Below are 25,086 nucleotides of genomic sequence, written 5' to 3' on the forward strand. Positions count from 1 at the left end.
AGAAGAACTTATACCAATTGTTCTCAAACTCTTCCAAAAGATTGAAGAGGAAGGAATACTTCCAAAGACATTCTATGAAGCCACCATCACCCTGATACCAGAGGTATCAAAGACAGACAAAGACAGTACCCAATAAAGAAAATTACAGGCCAATATCTTTGATTAATATGGATGTAAAAATTCTCAATAAAATATTAGCAAACTGCATCCAACAACACGTAAAAAAGATCATACACCATGACCAAGTTGGATTCATCCCAAGGTCAAAAGGATGGTTCGACATATGCAAATCAATCAATGTGATATACCACATCAACAAAAGAAAAGACAAAACAACATAATCATCTCAATAGATGCAGAAAAAGTATCTGATAAAATTCAACATCCATTCATGATAAAAACCCTTACAAAAGTGGGTATAGAGGGAACATACCTCAACACAACAAAAGCTATTTATGACAAACCTACAGCCAATATAATACTCAATGATGAAAAGCTGAAAGCCTTCCTGCTAAAATCTGGAACAAGACAAGGATGCCCACTCTCAACATTTCTATTCAACATAGTATTGGAAGCCCTAGCAACAGCAATCATAAAAGAAAAAGAAATAAAAGGTATTCAAATTGGTAGGGAAGAGGTAAAATTGTCATTATATGCAGATGACATGATAGTATATATAAAAAACCCTAAAGACTCCACACAAAAACTACTAGAACTGATAAATGAATACAAGGTAGCAGGAGACAAGATTAACATACAGAAATTGGTTGCATTTCTTTACACTAACAATGAAATACCGGAAAGGGAATGTAAACAAACAATCCCTTTTAAAATCACATCAAAAAAAATTAAAATACTTAGGAATAAGCCTCACCAAGGAGGTGAAAGACTTATATGCTGAGAACTATTGATACAAAACATTAATAGAGGAAACTGAAGATGACTCGAAGAAATGGAAAGATATCCCATGCTCCTGGATTGGAAAAATTAATATTGTTAAAATGGCTATACTACCCAAAGCAATATACAGATTTAAGGCAATACCCATCAAAATACCCATGACGTTTTTCACAGAACTAGAATAAATATTCCTAAAATTTATATGTAATCATAAGAGACCCAGAATTGCCAAAACAATCCTGAGGAAAAAGAACAAAGCAGGAGGCATAACCCTTCCAGACTTCTGACAATACTACAAAACTACAGTAATCAAAACAGCATAGTATTGGCACAAAAACAGACATATAGATCAATGGAACAGAATAGAGAGCCCAGAAATAAACCCACACATGTACTGACAATTAATCTTCAACAAAGGAGGCAAGAATATACAATGGGGAAAAGACAGTCTCTTCAGCAAGTGGTGTTGGGAAAGTTGGATAGCTGCATGTAAATCAATGAAACTAGAACACACCCTCATACCATGCACAAAAATAAACTCAAAATGGCTTAAAGGCTTAAATATAAGACATCATAAAAATCCTAGAAGAGAACATAGGTAAAACATTCTCTGACATAAACTGTACCAATGTTTTAGTAGGACAGCCTCCCAAGGCAATAGAAATAAAAACAAAAATAAACAAATGAGTCCTAATCAAATGTATAAGCTTTTGCACAGCAAAGGAAACCATAAACAAACCCACAAAATGGGAGAAAATATTGGCAAATCATGCGACCAACAAGGGCTTAATTTCCAAAATATATAAACAACTCCTACAATTCAATAACAAAAAAACAAACATCCCAATTGAAAAATGGGCAGAAGACCTAAACAGACATTTCTCCAAAGAATACATATAGATGGCCATTAGGCACATGAAAGATGCTCATCATTGCTAATTATTAGAGAAATGCAAATCAAAACTACAATGAGGTATAACCTCACACCAGTGAGAATGGCCATCATTAAAGAGACTACAAATAACAAATGCTGGAGAGGGTGCGTAGAAAAGGGAACCCTCCTACACTGTTGGTGGGAATGTAAGTTGGTACAGCCACTATAGAGAACAGTGTGAAGGTCCTCAAAAAACTAAAAACAGAGTTGCCCTATGATCCAGCAATGCCATTCTTGGGCATACACCCAGACAAAACTATAGTTCAAAAAGATACATGCACCCCTATGTTCATAGAAGCACTATTCACAACAGACAAGACATGGAAACAACCTAAATATCCACTGATAGATGAATGGATAAAGAAGATGTGGTATATTTATACAATGGAATATTACTCAGCCATTAAAAAGAATGAAATAAGGCCATTTTCAGCAACATGGATGGACACAGAGATTACCATACTGAGCAAAGTCAGAAAGAGAAAGACAAATACCATATGTTATCACTTATATGTGGAATCTAAAATATGACACAAATGAACTTCTCTACGAAATAGAAACAGACTCACAGAGACTTGTGGTTGCCAAAGGGGAGGGGAGTGGAGAAGGGAAGGACTGAGAGTTTGGGATTAGCAGATGCAAACTATTATATATAGGATAGATAAACAACAAGGTCCAACTATATGGCACAGGGAACTATATTCAATATCCTGTAATAAAACATAATGGAAAAGAATATGAAAAAAGAATATATATATATATGTATAATGGAGTCACTTTGCTGTACAGCAGAAATTGAACACAACAGTGAATCAACAATACTTCAAAAAAATTTTTTCTCAATATAAAAATTTTACCACTTACAAAAAATAAAATAAAATTTATAAAACGAACAGAAAAGACAAGTTGTCCGATTTGAATAATAAAATTCTCTATAGTTTAAAATTTTCAAATAATTCATTTTACATTAACTTTATATTTCTCCATATCTTTTAATTCATGATTTTAAAATGTAAGTCTTTTGCCATGTGATTTTTATAGAAGGTCTAATGTACAGAGGGATTAAATAATTTTTAGAAGATAAAATGAATCTCATAATCTAATCAAAGGGAGAGGGAGAATAAAAAGCACATAATAGTAGGGGAAAAGAAGACTACGTAGGACTTCCCTGGTGGCGCAGTGGTGAAGAATCCGCCTGCCAATGCAGAGGACATGGGTTTGAGCCCTGGTCTGGGAAGATACCACATGCCACGGAACAACTAAGCCCATGTGCCACAACTACTGAGCTGTGCTCTAGAACCCACAAGCCACAACTACTGAGCCCACGTGCCACAACTACTGAAGCCCGCGCGCCTAGAGCCCGTGCCCCGCAATAAGAGAAGCCACCGCAATAAGAAGCCCGCGCACCGCAACGAAGAGTAGCCCCCACTTGACACAACTAGAGAAAGCCCGCGTGCAGCAACAAAGACCCAATGCAGCTAAAAATAAATAAATTAATTAAAAAACCCAATAATCTTAAAAAAAAGACTATATAGCAAAATATGGCAAGCAGTTATAAGAAAGCTAATTGGAAACGGTTCTATTTTTCTGCTTCTGATATTCAGACTTAAAACTGTTTTTCAAGTTTTTAAAAGAGAGTTAGAAGCTTCAGGAAGAAATATTTTTAACACATCCTAGAAATATTTTAACACACATAGCTAGCCTAATAGTGTTTAGTCAAAATGAAAGAACAAAAAAAACCACAGAAAATAGGTCATCCCAAAACAACAAAAAAAATGAGATAAGTGAAAACAAAAGCTGGTTCTCAAACTAATAACAAAATAGACAAGATTGGCAAGAATGATCACAACAAAATAGACAGAAGGCATAAACAATGTCAGAAATACAAGCGAAGTGCCAAAGGTAAAAGAGGCACGTTCAAGTAATACTATGACCAACTTTATACCACAAATATGGAAAAATCAGATTAAATGAATAATTTCTTAGGAAAAATATGATATAAACTCTGATTCAAACAGAATCAGAAAACTTGAGTAGACCTGTAACAGCTAAGGAAGTTGAATTAATAGCTTAAAATCCACTTCCTTTACTTCCCACCCCCCCACCCCTGCCATATAAAATCAACCCACAAAAATCTATATAAGTCTGGATGGTTTTACAGATGAGATCTATCAAATCTCTAAGATACAGATTATATCTAATAAAAATTCTTGAAAGGAGAGTTGCAAAATATGAAAAGCTCCACAATGCATTTAATGGGGGCAAAGTATGGATCTTTCTCAATTACTGAAAAAAAAAAAAAATTAAAATTCTAAACAAAATATTACCAAAGTAGATATAGCAACATTTAAAAAAACATACTACATTATGACAACGAAGGATTTATTTCAGGAGTCCAGGGATAGTTTAACATTAAATACATTAACATTATTAATGTAACTACCATATTAACAGAGTAAAAGAAAAACTGATTATGTCAATATTTTCAAAAAAAACAATTGGTAAAATTTAATATCCATTCATAATTTCAAAAAACCCAAACTTCGGGCTTCCCTGGTGGCACAGTGTTTGAGAGTCCGCCTGCCGATGCAGGGGACCGGGGTTTGTGCCCCAGTCCGGGAAGATCCCACATGCCGCGGAGCAGCTAGGCCCGTGAGCTGTGGCCGCTGAGCCTGCGCGTCCGGAGCCTGTGCTCCGCAACGGGAGAGGCCACAACAGTGAGAGGCCTGCGTACCACACACAAAAAAAAGATCAAGAGTAAATACGACAATTTTGTAGATGGCTAGTGGGAAGCTGCTGCATAGCACAGGGAGATCATCTTGGTGATTTGTGACGACCTAGAGGGGTGGGATAGGGAGGGTGGGAGGGAGGCTTAAGAGGGAGGGGTTATGGGGATGTATGTATACATACAGCTGATTCACTTTGTTGTACAGCAGAAACTAACACAACATGGTAAAGCAATTATACTCCAATAAAGATGTATTTAAAAAAAAGAGTAAATAAGATAATTTTGAAACTAAATAGGGAAGATCTGCTCCTGATATATATCATTACTTACAAAGCAACAGTAATTACAACAGTATGATATTAACATGGGAGAACACAACCGAGGTTGGGGAATTCAGTGGGAAAAAAATAACTTTTCAATAAATATGTTGGAACCACTAGCTCTTTACATCTAGAAAAATAAATAACAATAAGATCCTTACTATATACACAAGTAAAATGTCATATAAACTGAAGATTTATATGTGAAAAACCAATCTGTAAGCACACATAAACCTTAAGGATGAAAACTTTCATTACATCCGGATAGGGAAGGAAAAAGCTAAAAAAAATTTTATGGAGACTTTGAAGTGTAATTCTAGATGAGGAGAAAATATCTCTACAATAAATATAACTGACAAAGCCTTGATATCCAGAAAATATGAGGAATTCCTACAAATTACTAAGAAAAAGAGTACAGATCCAATAGAAAATGAGCAAAGAACATGAATAAGCAATTCGCAGATAAAGAGATCCAAATGCTCAAACTTATTAGTAATCAGGAAATGAAGATTAAACTAAGGAGATTTAGATTTCAAAGAATGAGAATGGCAAAAAATTTTTACATCTTATACTATCAAATATTGTTGAGGATGTAGGGAAGTATAAGCTCTAACACATCCTGGGAATATAAACTTAGGTACATTTTATAGAGCAACTTTGAAATACTGGCTTTACTACCAAATGTGATAGTTTTATTGTTAACATACCTCAAAATCTGAAAAATTAAGCACTAAAATTGAGCTTATAAGGAAAATAAAAGGCTAAGACAAAACTTATGCAACTCTGTAATGAGAACACTAACAAAATCAATAATTGGTACCCGAGGAAATAAACTGCTCAGTCAGGCAGGCAGCTCAGTGTGGCTGGAGGCTGTCATAGGAGATATTAAAAATGCACAGAAAATAATAGTATGGAAATTCTGGGTACATTTTGATTAGGATGGGGCTGGCAGATGCTGAGACAAAGCAAATGGAAGTAGAGCTCTGAGCCAGAAGGCTGCCATTAAAGTACTGAGGAGAGGGTGAAACCTGCCATGAGTCACAGAGGGCACAATGCTAGGATGCAACTCTAGGGAAGGAGGAAGCCCTGGGTGGGTGTAGGTGCTCATTTCTAGCTGTTGTTTAATACAGTCAAAAGAGCCCCTGCTGCCAATGCAGCAGTGAAAAGAGGGCTTTTCCTTTCCTACTGAAGGCTGCAATTCTACTCCTCCTATTCTGGCTCCTCTTGCTTAGAAAAATTTTATGCGAAACAACATGACTTCTAAGTAAAACTTTCATTATTCTCTTATTTACCAATCACGTATAAGGTAACTGTTAGAAAACCCTGTTAGAATAGATGCTATCTAGGTAGAGTATAATACATACACCCTAAGACCTGGCAAATTACACTTCTGTATGTCTTCTGTAGAGAAACTCTTGCACATGGCCACAAGGTGACAGACCTAACACTGTTAACAACAGTGCAAAAGTGAAAACCATCTAATAGCTGTAGAGAACAGAAACACTTGTTTAGTCTTACAAAAGAATGCTAATCAGCAGCTAAAATGAATGACCTAGAAACATGTAAGAACAAGGATAGATTTCAAAGTTATTATTGCTGACACAAAAGATACTGAACATCATTATTAATGAGGGATATGATGATTAAACCATAATGAGATGCCGTTTCACACATACTAGGATGGCTATATAAAAAAGCACAGATAATAACAAGTGTTAGTGAGAACGTGGGGTTTCTGAAACCCTCATATACTGCTGGTGGGAATGTAAAACAGTGCAGTCACTTTGGAGAACAGTTTGGCAATTTATTAAAAATTAAACACAAATTTATCAAACGATCCAGCAATTCTCTTCCTTGGTATCTACTCAAGAAAAATGAAAATATATACCCATACAAAGACATAAATGTTCAAGAGCAGCCTTATTCTTAAGGGCCAAAAAGTGAAAACAACTCAAATTTTCATCAACTGATGAATTAGTCAATAAAATATATCAGTAGAATGCAATACTACTAGGCAATAAAATGGAATGAAATACTGATAGAGATACTCCAATATGGATGAGCCTGAAAACATTATGCTAAGTGAAAGAAGCAAGGCACAAAAGATCACATTTTGTATGATTTCATTTACATGACATATCCAGAAAAGGCACATCTTCAGAGACAAGGAAGTAGATGAGTGGTTACTTGGGGTTGGAGATGTGACTGCAAATGGACACAAAGAATCTTTTGAGGAGAAGGAGCTATTCTAAAATTGAATTATGGAGATGTTAGTACAACTCTGTAAACTTACTATAAATCACTGAATTATACACTTAAAATGAGTGAATTTTATGTTACATAAATTATACCCGAATTAAGTTGTTAAAAAACATAATGTTGAATGAAAAAAAGCAAGTTGCTTAATCTACGCAAAGTAGGAACACCATTTATGTAAAATCTAAAACCTAAAATAATAGTATATGGGCTTCCCTGGTGGCACAGTGGTTGAGAGTCCGCCTGCTGACGCAGGGGACACAGGTTCGTGCCCCAATCTGGGAAGATCCCACATACCGCGGGGCGGCTGGGCCCGTGTGAGCCGTGGCCACTGAGCCTGCGCGTTCGGAGCCTGTGCTTCGCAACGGGAGAGGCCACAACAGTGAGAGGCCCACGTACCGCAAAAAAAAAAAATAATAATAATAATATATGCTTTGGACAAACATATAAGAAAACACAAAATCATATATTGTAACAGTTTGTACCAACTTCAGAATAGTGCTTACCTCTAGAGATGAAGAGAAGGTAAAAGAATGAGAGAGAGGTCTTTGCTACATCAATGATGTTTACTTCTTAGGAAAATAAAAACTTAGCTAACTCAACCAAATACTAATATCTCAGTGCTAGATACACAGGATGTCTGTTATGGTATTTTCTGTACACTTGAAAGAAAACCTCACCTTTGCTCAACTCTGTGTCTTTGTGGACTTCTACCATATTAGCTGGTGTACAGTGAGGAATTTCAGGAGACAGAACCTCAGAGTGCAATGTTAATTCAGCAGGGAACTCCTGGGATCCATCGCTGTAGTCCACAGATCCTGATAATGTTCTGCTTAATTAAAACATATCCTTTATAACAAACTATATATCAAAGCAATAAAATTAGTTCTGAGATCTATAATAAATAACCACTTACACAGAGAAATCATTCTGTTTGAGAATTTCCTGAAGTCTCTTCTGAAATTTTTTTTCACTTTCTGTTGCTGGCACAAACCTGCGATCTTTGAATTTTAAAAGTGCATTAAAAAATGTAGATAGCAAATGAATGAAATATTTTCCTTTTTCCTATAAGAGCTTTTAAAATGGTAGCTATTTCCTATCCCTGACACATATAACACCACCTAAAAGTAGTCCTATTATAAATCAAACAAAAGAGAAATGGTTGTTACTGAAGCTATGAAGTTAAGCACTTAAAGTCAGTCTAAGATTAAGTTCTATAACTTAAATCTAAAAGAGAAAAACATTATTTTCTACCTATAAATGTATCATACACCCTGAACCTAGAAATTTTCCCTTTATAAAATATTTCTATTTTAAAAGGCATTAAAGGCATTCAAAACTTATCAAAGGATTTTTAGTGTCCAAGAGATTATAATACAAATTTTAATTGGACTTCAGTATAGGCTTACTACTGTATTTCAAATACATTTGCCTTTTGAATTATGTCTTCTATTCTTTTACCTTTATTTAAAAATTTTTGTTGTATCCATGGCATTACTTAAGCCCCTTCAAATTCTTTTTGAATATAGCAGGGTTTAGTAAAAAATAAAATGAGTATTTTCTTCAGAGATGTACAAGGTAATCAAAGTCAGAATTTATATGACATACCCAGAAAATAACAAGGGGGCAGAATTTCATGGGTGACATTTTCAAAGTGTAATGAATTAAACGAAGTGTTTCTAAGTTGGGATTCATGCTCTTCTGTAAGTATTCTATAGCTCATTTGGAAATACAAGAGGTTAAAACATACCACAGAATGAAAAAGGAGAAAAAGGTACTACCAGTGAAAACCAAGGCCAATGAAGATGTCAATTTCTCATGCGAAGAGAAACAATGAGTGACACTTTGGAGGTACAGAATTATGGTTCAGAGCAATGAGAATAGGGAAAATATATATAGAAAATTTAAAGGTAGTTTGAAAAGCAAAATCTAATGTCAAGGTAAAAACTCAATGACTTAAACTTTTCCATTAAAATATCCAGTTAAAAGAAAATCATTTATACCTTGTGATTCGGGTTGACTAATTTGAGAAGTTTCATTTTTGTTTCTTCGCCGTTGCTTTTCATCTTCCCATATGGCCTGTAGACCAGGGTTTCCACCAATTTGAGCTGTAATCATAATAATACTTCAATATTATAAGGGTCAAAGTGAAAAATACTTGCTTAAAAAAAAGAAATCCATACTTAAAAAGAATACTGTCTTTTAAGAAAAACAATTACCTACTTTGTGTAATAAAACAGACAAATTATCCCAACCTATATTTACTATATTACTCCTTTTTTAGTTTTCCTACTAGCTCCCAAAAACACAGCAAGTGAGTAAGATTCAAACATTTGATGATAGCCAGCAGACCTAAAAGTCTCCTCCCTGCTATATAACCTGGAAATAAAAAAATTAAAAGGCAGAGCATAGTAAATTCTTTTATAATGGCTAATTTACTTAGTGTCACACTTACTTTAGGTTCATGTCTATGCAAACAAACTCATATGAATGAAAGCATAAATGAAAAAATAATGACTATCTCATCAGAGGTACAGAAAAAAATCTTCATAACATTTTACATCCTCCTTCTTTAAATAATTTCACTTCCCTAGTAATGTTTTCTTCCCTACTTTTTCCATCCTTTGGTCATGGATTTTTAAAAATAAAAACATATGTTAAGAATAACTGTGCATATACCTTCAATGTCCAACCGATTTAAGATATCAGCAGCTACAGCATCCACTTCTAATTCACAAGTACTCTGTGGTTCAACACCTTCCAGTATTAAAGAGCTGTATTAAAGAAGTATCAAAAGACACAATAATTATGTAAGAGAAAGTTTTCTTAAGATTTTTATTACTTAACAATTTTTCACATTTACGTGGTAACCAGAAAAGCCAGTGATATTGTATTAATCCACAATTATTCATGACATAATTGATACTCTGTGTGTATATACAAAGAAATGAAAAACAGGAAGAGAAACACAAAATTGACAACTCCATTGAGATACTTTTGGAGTCTATTTTACATATTTTGGTTCATTATATTTTATAGAAAAGGAATGTACGATGTTTCAGCATGTGGGTCACATCCAGGGCAGGATGGGATAAGATAACAGAGGGACAACAGAGGGGATGCATCAAAAACCATACACACATGCAATTATTTGCCCAGAGGCATCTATCTCAGCAATCATAGATGGTTTTTACAAATGAGGAGGGAATATATATATAAAACAAGAGATGAGGGGAGGTGAACATACTGAAAAGTGGGCAAATGATACTGTTCTCCCTGCCCTCAACTACTGCTGAGCTGGGGAATGTTTAAAAATTTTCCGTAACTATAGAATTGAGAAACCACATGAGTCCAATAGTGGGATCATAGCTAGGAAAAGAGGTGACACCATGAGGTCATTACTTTTTATGAGAACTACAGAGAACTATTCGCCACTAATGCTCTTTGACTCAAAAGCATTTTTGTTTTTCATCAGAGCCACATGAAAGATTTCAGATGACACCATATAAATGTCCCTGCTTGACAGAATAAACAAAAGACAACTAGTATGGATCCCAGTTTATCCGTTCCAAAATTCAGATCTCCTACCAATAGGGACACCAAATGAAAAGGAGAGAACTTTTACTAGAAAGTGGGTGATAGAAGATTTCATTAATATTTGAAACATTTTAAAATGTTTTATGAGAAACATTAACAAAACCTCATTTTCCATTGTCTATACCTAAGGAATGGGTGTTTGAATAGAAATTTTGATGGAATATTAGAGATTAATTTGTTAAACCACAGAACTTTTACTATTTATATATATGTATAGACACAACACACACATATATCTTTTCACCATTGACAGAGAAGGGACATATTAGTCAACCTATCACAATATATCCATCCCTTTAACTTTCAGAAAAAGTAATTCTCAATATAGCTTGTCTTCTTTACCCATATAATTTACCAACATCAGTTATGCCATGAATTAAAGTACCAGGTAAAATAGTTTTTGGCCAAGTTTTCTCCTTTATACTAAAAAGTTTCACACTTTTGGAAGCGTTGTATTATACATTTCAAGGGTGAATTTTCCAGGAGTAGAACATTTGTGACAAAGGAGGGAAACAATAACACTAAAAAATGCAAAAAAAAAAAAAAAAAAAAAGCAATCTCTTGGGCTTCCCTGGTGGCGCAGTGGTTGGGAGTCTGCCTGCCGACGCAGGGGACGCGGGTTCGTGCCCTGGTCCGGGAAGATCCCGCATGCCGCAGAGTGGCTGGGCCCATGAGCCATGGCTGCTGGGCCTGCACATCCGGAGCCTCTGCTCCGCAATGGGAGAGGCCACAACAGTGAGAGGCCCGCATACCGCAGAAAAAAAAAAAAAAAAAAGCAATCTCATAGTAGAAATTTACAACTATTTCTTGCCTACTTCAGACATTCAGTATCGGAGGAGTTCCTAGGGAAAGGAAGTAGTTTTCAGAATTAAAAATTTGTTCCAGTAAACAGAAGAAGTGTGAGTAAAAAAATTGAGTCAGCAAATACATGTAGACCATTCATTTTAGTCATGAAAGGTAGATAAGCAATACAATGGTATTTAGAAAACCATGCCTCTCTGACCATTTCTGTTCACAGCTTAACACAACAGACAATTACAGTCAGTAATTACAATCACTGAGGATGGAGCTCAGACATCTACAGTTTTTTTGGTTTTTTTTTTTGTGCTACGCGGGCCTCCCACTGTTGTGGCCTCTCCTATTGCGGAGCACAGGCTCCGGATGCGCGGGCCCAGAGGCCATGGCTCACGGGCCCAGCCACTCCATGGCATGTGGGATCTTCCCGGACCGGAGCACGAACCCATGTCCCCTGCATCGGCAGGCAGACTCTCAATCACTGCGCTACCAGGGAAGCCCTCCCCACAAATATTCAATATTTGGAAATATTTAGGGGTTATTTTTATTAAAAATAATCGCCATTTAGGTTTTTTTTTTGGCTGTGTTGGGGTCTTCTTTGCTATGCACGGGCTTTCTCTAGTTGCAGCGAGTGGAGGCTACTCTTCACTGCGGTGTGGGCTTCTCACTGCGGTGGCTTCTCTTCTTGCAGAGCACAGGCTCTAGGCATGCGGGCTCAGAAGTCGTGGCTCATGGGCTTAGCTGCTACACGGCATGTGGGATCTTCCCGGACCAGGGATCGAACCCGTGTCCCCTGCACTGGCAGATGGATTCTTAACCACTGCGCCACCAGGGAAGTCCCTCCATTTAGGTTTTAAATTGTTATTTTATTATGTGATTTTTACTTGACAAGTTATAGGATGTCAATTTAGAATGTACATAGAAGATGGATGTTGGAGAGAAGTATAAACACATCCAGATTTCTTTTATTAATTAGGTAATAACTAGGTATATTTTCATGGTCTGTTCTTGAAATCTATGATCCATGTAATACACTAATGTTGAGATTTGCTTTTTTGATAAACTTATAAATAAAAAACAATTACAATAAAGGTTCAAATTAAATTATGCTAACCACTGATTTCTGAATAGAGTAGGATATATGTAAATAACTTTTCCTTTCCTTTACAACATAAACTAACCTTGGTATTTCGTCTTCTTCCCACCGAAATAAAGTACCAGTAAGAGAATTTCTTCCTGGTAGCTGATTCTTGCAAGATCCACTTGCACGTAATGGATCACCTAGAAATAAAAAGGTAAAAGGGGTAAGTTCCACTTTTAACTTACATATAATTACCCTTTAAGTATATTAGTAAACAACCCTTATGACCAGTTCCTAAAATTGTATCCTAAAAATTCATAAACATACCGGAATGCATACACACAGTGGAGAGTAATGATTCCAAACCGACATGGGGAAAAGTATTTGCAATATATGGATATGAAAGAGAAATGGTCACAATACTTTCATACTAGAAGTATGATACATTTAAATGCGCTACTGTGATAGGTATGCTTCAAATCTCATTTTAAAAATAAAGAATTAAGAATTTTTGTAGACTTTAAATTCCTAGGGTATTCTATATGAGCCTCAACTAAAATTCTAGTGGAAATCAGATTCCAGATAAAATTCAAAACATACTTTAATGCTAATCCATGAATAAAAAGAAAATACACAATGCATTTCAAAAGTAATGGCAGTAACAGTGAGTGGAAACCTGGGGCAAATGCAAATACAATTTGACGAGCAGTTGGAGGGAACTATGCATTTGCTTAGTTGTCCCAGCTGCAGAAACTGAGTCCTGGGGCCATGCTTTGGAAGTAGTCTCTAAATTTTAGCAATTTTTTTGTGATCTCTTATGGAAATTTAAATTTTCAGATAAAGAAAGCTTGAGTGAGTGGCATAGAAGGAACCCTAACATTAAGAAAGATAATAAATTTGCAATCCTCTCCAACTAAATTTGATACTTTTTCTTATTTGGTTAGCTTGATCACAAAATTATGTAATTAATTAGACTTACCATCTTTGCTATTTTAACAAAACACATAACAAACAATGTAACTGATTATATATACCTTCAGAAGCTTTTGAAGGCTTTGCTGTTATGTGGCTAAGGCATTTATATGAAACTGCTTTGCAAGTTGTAAATTAAAACACAAATATTATTTTCTAAGAAATTTATATGAGTGAAAAATCTATACAAGTTTACTAATTCAAAGTTATCTATCACAGTATAAAAATTCACACTTTAACTCTACTTTATGTATTACTTTATTTTATAAATACATATATAATTCTTTTCAACTCTGGATGTTAAAAATGTAATAAAAAGCCACTATGGAGAACTGTAAAAAAATCCCTCTGTGATGCTAAAAATATTTACTCTAAGTACTTCTATATACTTCACCTTAACAACAGTAATTAGCAACATCTCTGTTTCATTTGGCAACTGAGTATATAACTGAATAATAAGACAAAATGGTATATGCATATGTAGTATTAAAATTTCTAAATATTTTTCACTTTTGAATTTACTTTCAAAAGACATTATGTACTAAATTAACTTGTCTTACAAGATTAAAATGTTAAGTTGTGCGTATATATGCAACATATTTACAATAAGATGTTTACTGTCCATTTAATTATGCGTCTGATATTACATGACAAAATATAATACAAAAAAATTCACCTATTCTTTTCATGATTTCATTATAATCTTTTATCTATTTTTTAAACAAAACAAAAACCTAAAATAAACACTTCATCATACTTGAAATTTCCCTGCTTTTAATTTACCCCAATGAAATTTCATATATTGCTGCCTTCAAATTGTAAAAATTTTCCATATTTTGAAAAAAAATCCCTTCCAATACTCATCTAACTTTTATAACTAAAATAAATGGCTTACATATATTTGCTAATTCAAACTTTCCTCATGCTTTTTCACCTACTGGAAACAAACTTTTGTAAAACTGAGCTCCTTTTCCTATAAATACCTCCCGTACACTCTCTAGAACCTTTTCCATTCATCAGTTCTTCTTGAACTCCCAGCTATGTTTGACACTGATAACCAAACTGTTATTCTTTTTCCCCCCAATAACCTTTATATTTTGGAATAATTTTAGATACAGGAAAGTTACAAGGATAGTACATTTTCTGAATCTGCTTACCACACCCCTCCCATTGTTACCATTTTACATTATCAAAGCACATCTGTCAAAACAAGAAAACTGACACAGATACCTTCCTATTAACTACACTATACACTTTATTTGAATTTCAGCAGTTTATCCACTACTGTCCATTTTCTGTTTCAGGATCCAATGTAGGGTACCACATTGTAGTTAGTTATCATGTCTCCCTAGTCTCCTCTGGTCTATTTCTCAGTCTTTCCTTGTTTTTCATGACCTTGACAGTCATGACTACTGGTCAGTTCACCTATAGGACGTCCTCCAATCTGGGTCTGTTGATGTTTTCCTCATGATTAGATTGTTATTATGGGTTTCCATGAAGAATACCCAGAGGTGAAGCATCCTCATCATATCATATGAGAGGGGACACGATATCCATATGCCATCACTGGAGATGTTAACCATCAATGCTTGGTTAAGGTACAATTTCATGGGTTTCAAGAATGCATAGAATCATACCACCATGCCAGTAACATACAGAATAATTCCTTCATCTTAAAAGTTCCCCTATATATTGGCTTTGTAGTCAACATTCTCCTCTTCTCCAACTCCTGGCAACCACTAATATGTTTTACATTTCTATAGTTTTGCCTTTACCAGAATGTTGTATGAATAAAATCAAACAGCTTGTAGCCTTTTGGGTCTGGCTTCTTTCACTTAGTAAAATGCATTAAAGATTCATTGATGTTGTATGAATCAAGAGCTTGATGTGTTTTACTGATAAATAACATTCCACTGTATTGGTATATAACAGTTTATCCATTGCCCCATTGAGTGGACATCTTGGTTACTTTAGATTTTTAGCAATTATGAAATAAAGTTGCTATATACATTTGCATACAGGTTTTTAGGTGGACATGAGTTTTAAATCACTTGGTAAACATACAGGAGTGTAACTGCTGGGTCATATGGTAAGTCTATATTTAACTTTACAAGAAACTGCCAAACTGTCTTCCAAAGTGACTACACCATTTTGCCTTCCCACAAGCAATGAATGAGAGTTGATGCTGTTCCCATCCTTACCAGCATTTGTTTATTGCTAGTTTTTTTTGGATTTTAACCATTCTAATAGGTGTATAATGGTTGCTCTTTCTGGTTTTAAAATGCATTTCCCAAATGATATATACTGTTGAGAATCATCTATTCCTGTTTGCCATCCTTATATCTTCTTCTTTGTTGAAGTGTCTGTTCAGGTCTTTTGACCATTTTTAATGGGGTTGTTTGCTTTCCTATTATTGAGTTTTAGGAAATTCTTTATATATTCAAGATATAAGTACTTTATCAGATACGTAATTTGAAAATATTCTCTCCCAGTCTGTGACTTATCTTTTTATTCTCTTAATATTATTTTTTACAGAGAAAAAGTTTTTAACTTTGACAAAATCAACTTGTCAGGAGATTTTCTCATTGTTTTCTTCTAGAAGTCTGATAGATTTACATTTTACATTTAAGTCTATGATCCATTTTTAGTTAATTCTTATACAAGGTATGAAGTATCTGTCTGGTCTCTTTTATTTTTATTTTCTGGCATATGGATATCCAATGATTCCACCACCTAAGACGAAGTTCTAGATTTGGGAATCTCTTTTAGTCCCAGGAGATTCAAACTGAAATGTCTCAAAGTTGTTCCACTTCCTAGTTTGGGTATATCTCTTTGAAACCCTACCTTATTCTGGAGGGTTCCATCCTGTCCAGCAGGCCCTGAGTTGTTTCTGGCTCCCTCACCTAGTAAGGCTGTCTCAATGGAGGCAGCCAGGATTAGCAAACCCCTCAGGGCAAAGGCTGTTTTCAGCATTCTATTTCCTCTTTTGGCCAGTACTTCTTTATTGTTTATAATCTCTGTGATAGATTAAAATTAAAAAAAAATCTTACCTAGTTATTAAATTGGTTTTAGTAGGAGGGTGGATCCCAATAACCTAACCCACCATTCAGAGGGAATAAGTCCTCCCTGGTTACTTTTCAGACCACAGTTTGGGTATGGTAGAAGAAACCCAAGGAGTTAAAACAGAAAAGAATAGCTGGTAAACAACAAGAGAAAAAAAAGCTAACTTTTGCTTTTAAAAGTTTGTCAGTGAAAAAGAAGAAAATAATTATAACATAAAGGACAGCAGGGTTGGAGGGAAAATGTTGGTTTCACTTTGTTTTAAGTAGAGGAGAAGGAATCCAACAATAAAATGCAAAAGATGTTACAGAATTTTAACCAGAAATTCTATTCCTAGGTATATGCCCAAGAGAAATGAAAACATATGGCTACACGAATACTTGTACATGAATGTTCACAGCAGCACTGTTCATAATAGCCAAAAGGAGGAAACCCAAACATCCGTCAATTGATGACTCAATAAATGATGTAGCATATTCATAGCAGAATATTACCTGGCCATAAAAAGGAATGAAATACTGATATATGCTACAACATGGATGAACCATGAAAACATTAGGCTAAGTGAAAACAAATAAACATGATTCCATTTACATGAGATGTGCAGAATGGGCAAACAGAGAGACAGAAAGAAGATTCATGGTTGCTAAGGGAGGACTGGGGGTGATTGATAAAGATTTCCTTTAGAGGTGTTGAAAACGTTCTAAATTTGATTGGGGTGATGGATGCACAGCTCTGTGAATATATTAAAAACCACAGAGGTGTCCATTTAAATGAATGAATTGTAAGGCGTGTGAATTGTATCTCAATAAAGCTATTACCAAAAACTTTAATTCTGAGACTCTTTTCTTGATAAACTCTAAGACATTTTTGCATATTTCTTTTTATTCCTTATCCACTCAGCATTTATTTTCTAAATATATATTATTTTATAAATCATAAATTACATAATACTTGTTTCAAAGCTTTAATTTGAACTTGCAAAATTAACCTTACTTTTCCTCCTTGCTTTTCGGAACTTGACAGCAGCCAGATTTATTAAATTCATTCCATACAGATTGTAGTCAATGAAGAGCTGTAGGAGGTAGGGAATATGCGCTTCATGAGGCTGATAAAATTTATTCATTATGGCTCCACTTTGCAAAAGTTCACATATCCTAAATTAGAAAAAAAAAGTTATATAAAATTATGTTTCCTAAAATGTTAAGTCAAACGGTGATTACACAAATATAGAGAATAAAACACATTATACTAACACACAAAATTTTGATTTCAATTACACTGCAAATTTGTATTTTGTTGGAAATTGAAAGTTTATAATCAAGTTTTAAAGTAAGCTGCATGCTCTGAAAGAAAATGACAAAAAATACCTTGAATGAAGAATATTTTGACTTCTAAAACTAATTTAATGCTAACTATACTGAAAAACCTAAAATGTCAAAAGGATTTTTAAAATATTAGCTTTTTTAAAAAGTTCAGAAAAAAATTTGAAAAGATTATACAAAAATTCTAAAAAGGACATATGACTCAATCAACCACACAGAGATGTTACCACTTTTGATATTTTTATTCTCTGAGTTATTTTTCCTTCACGATGGGGAATACAAACAATAGGCAATTATAAGTAGTGCAAGTGCTATGCAGGGGAAGTATATGAAACATCTAGAAGGGATATTAACCAGACTGTAGCTTCTGCAAAGCCTTCTTGAAGAGAAGTCTCTAAAGCAGGAGACTAAACAATGAGCTGGAAATACTTTTTCTCAGAGAGAAGAGTATTTCATGCGAATAAAATTGCACATGTAAAGGGTCACAAGAAAATGTGGTTTATTCAAGGACTGAAACCACTGAGTGAGGCTTAGAGACAGAGGCTATGGTGGTGGTGGGGGGAGGGTAGAGAGGTAATGAGAAGTCAGATCATGCAGAGCCTATTAAAGACATCTGAAAAGGTGGTGGAATTTGCCTGTGAAGTGAAGAGCAGGAAAATGAAATGACCAGGTTAGCTAGAGAATGCAGAACACTAGAGACAGAGAGTGAGAGATTACTGTGGAAAAACTAAGACGATGGTGGCTTTAACAAGGATCATGGAAATGTGTTGACTCAGGAGACATATAAGGAATAAAATGGTCAGGACTTGATGACTAACTAGATATGGAGGGTGAGACAATATGAGTTGAGGATAATGCCTAGATATCTTGGTTAAGCAGCTAGTTGGTGGTGCTACATTACTGGAAGAAAACAGGTTTGTTTGGGGATTTTATTTGGAGAGGAAATAAAGACAAACTCAGTTTTAGACATACTGGAGTTTAGGTATACTGGAGTATTCAGGGAGATTTCTATAAAAATATTAGAAATAAATGATAATAAAGATGAGGATAAGGATAATTTTATTAACAGAGTAGAGGAAGCAAACATATTTTGGGGCACTATGTACTGGACACTGTGTTAGGTGCTCTAAATGCTTAATCTCAAGTAATTCTTACTACAAACCTATGGTACTACTATCTCCATTTTATAAAGAGAGAAACTGGGTCTTAGATCAAAATGTTGTCCAAAATCACACAAATAAAAAGTGGAAGAGCTAAAATTCAACCCAAATTTTCTCTGACTTGACCCCTCACTCTTAACTATAGTGCTATTCTATTTATCCAGTAGATAGATGGTTTGATATACTGGTCAGGAGCTCTGGAGGAAAATTCAAGCTACTGATATATATTTGGAAGCCAAATGCATAAAGATTTTTAAAAATGGGAAAATATAAGACTGTAAAGTGAAGGGAACATATAGAGAGAAAAAAAATCAATGCCTAAGACAAAAGTCCAAGAAACAGCCACAATGTTAAAAGAGGAATCACAAAATGTTGTAAATATGGATGACTAGAAAGGTATGAGGAAAACCAGAAAAGGTTTACATCAAAGCAGCCTTATTTTAAGGTACCTAAGCACTGACAAGTGGTCAAAAGGTAAGGACAAAGAGGTGTTAATTGGGTTTAACAACACTGAGGTCACTAATGAAGGCAATTTGAGTGAAATGGTTGAAGTAGAGCCTATATTGGAGTAAGTTAAAGAGTGAATGGGAGGTAAGACACTGAACACACAAAGTATAGATAAATTCTTCTGGGAGGGGACTTCCCTGGTGGCGCAGTGGTTGAGAATCCGCCTGCCAATGCAGGGGACACGGGTTTGATCCCTGGTCTGGGAAGATCCCACATGTTGTGGAGCAACTAAGCCCATGTGACACAACTACTGAGCCTGCGAGCCACAACTACTCAGCCTGCGAGCCACAACTACTGCCACAACTACTAGGCAAGGCTGCATGCCTAGAGCTCATGCTCTGCAACAAGAGAAGCCACCGCAATGAGAAGCCCATACTGCAAGTAAGAGTAGCCCCCACTCGCTACAACTACAGAAAAGCCCACACGCAGCAACAAAGACCCAACACAGGCAAAAAAAAAAAAAAAAAAAAAAATCTTCTGGGAGAATAGCTGTAAGTATGAATGTCTTTGAGTATGAATGTGTGTATGTGTAAAATTAACAGTCTTATTAATATTTAAATGGTGTGGAAAGGCAGATGGGGATAACTGACAGATGGAAGCAAAGGTCAAAGAGGGTAGAATATGAGCTTTATAGGTAAGGGGGTAAATCTCTTCCACTGTAATAGGCAGTGAGAAGGACAGAATGGCTGTGAACAGATTTTAAGAATCTTTGATAGAAAATTAAGAGAGCTTTATTTTGATGGTTCTCAAACTTTTGGCCCCAGGACCCCTTTTCATTCTTAAAAATTACTGACAGCGTCAAAGAGCTTTTGTTTGTGTGGCTTATATCCACTGACACTTACCAAATCAGGTTAAAACAGAAAATTTTAAGAAACTTATTTACTAATTTTAAAATAACAACAATAAACCCATTATATGTTAACATAAATAAGTGTTTTATATATTTAAAAAGCCTATATTTTCCAAAACAAAAACAATATAGCGGGAAAAGAGGAATTGTTTTACATCTTTGCAAACCTCTGTTTTAATAGAAGACAGTTGGATTCTCACATCTGCTTCAGCTCAGTCTGTTCTGATATATTGTTTGGTTGAAGCATATGAAGAAAATCCAGACTTACACAGATAAATAATTGGAAAAAGGAAGAGTAACTGAATAGCCTTTTCAGGTAAACGTTGATCTTTGTTTCTACTACATGGAAATGCAATGGAGTGGTAGTTTCTTAAAGGTCAGCAATAATGTGGAATTTGAAACCATACCAATGAACTTTTTGTACTCTGTTATATTAAAATCTATTGGTCTACCTAACACTTGGAGTATTTTTACCCACGCATAATTTTCTAACATCATGCACTGGTCATTTGGAAAATATAGATCCACTAAGTTATATAAATCTTCTAAATGGTGATACAGTTCATTAAACAATATGGAAAAAATGTTAATAACATCACCTATCTCATCAGAAAAATCTTTTAAGTACTGAAAAGTGGTTAAGTTCACAGTAGAAAGCTCTCCCACTCTGGCCTCACTCTCACATATTTCTCCTTGCTTTGAAACTGAAGAACGAATTTCTCTTGGTATTGAACATTTGGTCTGGCTAGCAGGGCACTAGGATTATTATACAAGGCAGCCAATCATCTCTCTTTATATACTTCTACAAACTCTCTAAATCTAAGACAGAAAAGAAGCAGTTGGGTGTAAAACAAGGTCCCTTCCCCTTAAAATATCCTTCCTAGAGTCCAAGCTATGACTCTCTCTCTTTACACATATATGTACATATTATGGTCTCTTTCTTTAATAATGCTACAAACTATACAGGCCTTTCTTCTAGATTTTTCTTTTTATTATTAAAATACTTAAGTGATAGTTATTCATTTTTTATTTCATTTAGCTTTGTACCTTTTCACCATTGCAGGGTTGTAAAGATAGATCTTCATAAAGTGTCTTTCCTTCTCATGATAACCATAAAAAGGCCTGAAATAAAAGAAAAAGACATTTCAATTTATTTTCATCAGAGATGAAATAATGCAACTTATTGCCCTAAATGGACTCAGCTGGCCTAATTCAGTCTTACTTACATTGAATATTACCAACCGCCCCCCACAAAACAAAAGAACCTCCACGACTTTTCAATTAAACCTACCACAAGGTTAACATATGACATTATAAAATCTTGTTACTTCTTTTAAAAAAGTTTAAAAATACCACTTAAAAAAAAAACTAGGGACAAAAAGGAGCAGCAAACTATTTATACCTTAATTTCAATCATCATGGCTCTATTAAAAAGTGGCTCTTTACTCAGACCATGTATGAGAAGAACAGAGACCTTTCTGATACCTTTTCCCATTTCCCATTTTTTCTGTCAAAAACTAAAGCTGTTCATCAACAAAGTCCTTTAATTGACAGAATTTGTATCACTTTCCTTACTTGTCTCTGTTATTAATTTTACAAGTTCACTAAGCAGAGACAATTTACCTGTTATACATATGTACATATGTGTATGTGTGTATAAAACACACACTCAAATCGAAGGAAACCTGTGAAAACTGTGTAGACAGGAACTTAAGAGATTGAAAAGACGACGGCTTTACTAAGGACGCTATTTATGTTGAGGCTCGGTTCTTCTCAGGGTATCAGCTAGAGGGGGGAAAGGGAGAAGCAAAAATCTATGTAATAGGGAGAGAAACAAGTCCTCAATGCAAGAAGGAATAAGTTGGGCTATCATGTTATATCATCTCAGGAGGATCTGAAACTCTGATATACAGACTACCATTTTCAAAGATGATGTAATTAGAAACAATATATAAATAGGTCTGAATTTATAGACAAAATAAAAAGTATTTGCCTAGAGTTTGTCTGTAAATAGTGGTTGGTTAAATCTTTAGGTGGATAAACTCAATTTCTTTTCATTAAAAAAATATTTTCCCCTTATGATGGGCACTAGATAGAACTTACGCTCATTAGGACACCATTTCTCTCTGTCATGTCTGACAGTGTAGTAGACCTCAAATACGGGAGTAAGTTGGCAACAGAGTCATTATTTGAGGTATATTTAAACAACTTTTTTTTATATAAGCTATTTCAAGCCTTTAGGTCAGAACCATCTGTATGATAGCTGTAAAGCAATTTCTTTTTTTTTTTTTTTTTTTTTTTTTTTTTTTTTTTTTTTTTTTTTGCGGTATGCGGGCCTCTCACCGCTGTGGCCTCCCCCGCTGCGGAGCACAGGCTCCGGATGCGCAGGCTCAGCGGCCATGGCTCACGGGCCCAGCCGCTCCGCGGCACACGGGATCCTCCCGGACCGGGGCACGAACCCGCATCCCCTGCATCGGCAGGCGGACTCCCAACCACTGCGCCACCAGGGAGGCCCTATTTTTTTTTTTAAAAAAAGGTCTAAAATGTTCTTTGTCTCATCCTTACCACTCACTCCAATCTTATCTCACACCCCCTCTTCCTTTTTCCTCCAGCCATTCTAAACATTTCAGCCCCTTCTAACTTGATCCACTCTCAAGTAATTTACCATTCCCTCTGCCTGGAAAGTTCTGCCCTGAACCTTTGTATGGCTTACTTTCAGTCTTCATTCAGGTCTCTGCTTAAACTCACCTCCTCAGAAAGACCTACTCTGACATCACTCCCTATCCCCTACCCTTTATCTTTTTTTTTTTTTTAAACAACACTTACCCTTTCCTGTCTAGTTTGATGCTGCTCACCCCATTTTTGTTGCCATGAAGGAAGGGGTGAAACACATTATATGAATGATCTCATTCTCTCTCACCAGCAAAATTCAATTCTTTATTCTTCCTGCTTTGGTATTTTTTCATATACATAAATATAGCTCTCTGTCTAACGATAGGAGTTACACCTTTAGCCAGATAAATGGGAAAAAAAGAGAATTAAATCTGCACCGTTGTGGTCCACATTATCTTTGCTTTGTTTTTGCTAAAAATCTTTAGGTTTTTACAATTAGAATCTTATAAATTTCAAAAACTGAATACAAGACTATCAAATCCCTACAATTCTTTGTAAATCTAGGATTCTGCTTTTGTATCTACTGCCCCAAAATATAGCCTGGAAGTTCTATAAATTCAGTTTTCTGCTTCTTCTGGCCAAGAAAGTCTCTGTATAATTTAACCTGCAATCCTTACTTTCTGCTGTTGACTTTAGTTGATTTTGCCAAAAGAATTTCTCCACAGGGAGACTCTCTGGGAGAAAGAAATTAGAATGGAACAGAGTTCAAGAGTAGATATGTTTATATTTAAAAAATTATATCTGATAATTTGAGTTAGTTTTTTAATATAACAATGAGAAGAAAAATGAGCCCAGATAGTGAAAAAAAACCCTCAGTTAATTAATTTAGATGGATTAAGAATCTTTTCATAGAATATTTTCTAGAATCATGATAGCTAAGTGACAAGGAACCCCTGAAATGAGCCTAAGATCATGGTCCTCTCTCTTAGCCCAGCTTCAGTATAGTACACAGTCTAGGAAGACTGGAATTAAATTTGTTCAAGTTTTAATTTGATAGCTAGATGCAACTTGCCTACTTAAAGAAGTAGGTAATACTGAAGGAGTAAAGGAATCATAGAAGCTACAATGCATGGTAAGGGAAAAGGGGACCTATATAAGAAAAAAAACAGAAAACATTAGAATGGGAGAAAAAAGAGAATGGCAGCCATAAATTAGACTGAACAGCTCATCTTTTGCTTCCAGGTCTCTAGATGTGTAACTCAACTAACTCTTAAAAATATGGCTATGCTTTTAACAAATGCCCACCAAACATATAGAAAGACTCATTATTCATTCCACTAGGCTGTTTGGAGATTCAACTTTGAAATGAGAATATGTATAGGAAAGTTCTGAGGAATCATTAAACATAAAAAAAATTAGAATATAAAGCTGATGATTATCTTTAACCTAACTGTTGCTATCATAGGATGGGTGTGAACTTTTACCTCATTCATTTATTCAAACAAATAGTTATTGAGCCTTGTCTACTAAGTGCCCAACACCATACAAGGTGCAAGGGATATAACGATGGACAGACAAACATGGTCCTTTTTCTCATGGAACTTACAGGCTGGTGGGAGGAGCACGTAAGAGCTAATAAACAAAAAATTAAAATAATTGCAAACTATAGTAAAGTACTAAAGGAAACAAAGAATGGGCTAAGATACAGAATAGTAACAACCTATTTTAAGGAGGGAAGTCAGAGAAAACGTCTCTGGAGAGGTGAAGGACTTGAAGGACTGGAGAGCGGTAGGGCACTCAAGGGAAGGAAACTGCATGTACAAAGGTGGGAAAGAGCTCAGCACAGCCGAGGGACTGAAGGAAGACCAGTGTTTCTGGATGGAACACAGTGAGCAACATTACAGAGGCAGGCAGGGGTCAGAAACTTAAAGTTTAATCTATAAACAATAGGAAGCCACTCAAGGATTTTAAATGATTTTAAAAGGATC

At 35.2% G+C, this 25,086-nt stretch overlaps 1 protein-coding gene across 7 annotated transcripts in view; it reads right to left on the bottom strand.

Moving 5' to 3' along the window:
* Nucleotides 1–25,086, bottom strand: part of REV3L (REV3 like, DNA directed polymerase zeta catalytic subunit) — a 247,878-nt gene that overhangs the window by 100,264 nt on the left and 122,528 nt on the right. For all 7 annotated transcript variants that reach the window (XM_081251232.1, XM_081251233.1, XM_081251234.1 and 4 more), the window contains 7 exons: nt 21,533–21,607; nt 17,640–17,800; nt 12,712–12,811; nt 9,818–9,912; nt 9,142–9,246; nt 8,055–8,139; nt 7,819–7,967 (listed from right to left, as the gene is read on the bottom strand). In XM_081251232.1, coding sequence (XP_081107358.1) covers nt 7,819–7,967; nt 8,055–8,139; nt 9,142–9,246; nt 9,818–9,912; nt 12,712–12,811; nt 17,640–17,800; nt 21,533–21,607 — 770 coding nt within the window. The remainder of the gene's footprint in view (nt 1–7,818; nt 7,968–8,054; nt 8,140–9,141; nt 9,247–9,817; nt 9,913–12,711; nt 12,812–17,639; nt 17,801–21,532; nt 21,608–25,086) is intronic.

The sequence above is a fragment of the Mesoplodon bidens genome (assembly GCF_964165515.1).
Source record: "Mesoplodon bidens genome assembly, chromosome: 12".
Lineage (NCBI taxonomy): Eukaryota > Metazoa > Chordata > Mammalia > Artiodactyla > Ziphiidae > Mesoplodon > Mesoplodon bidens.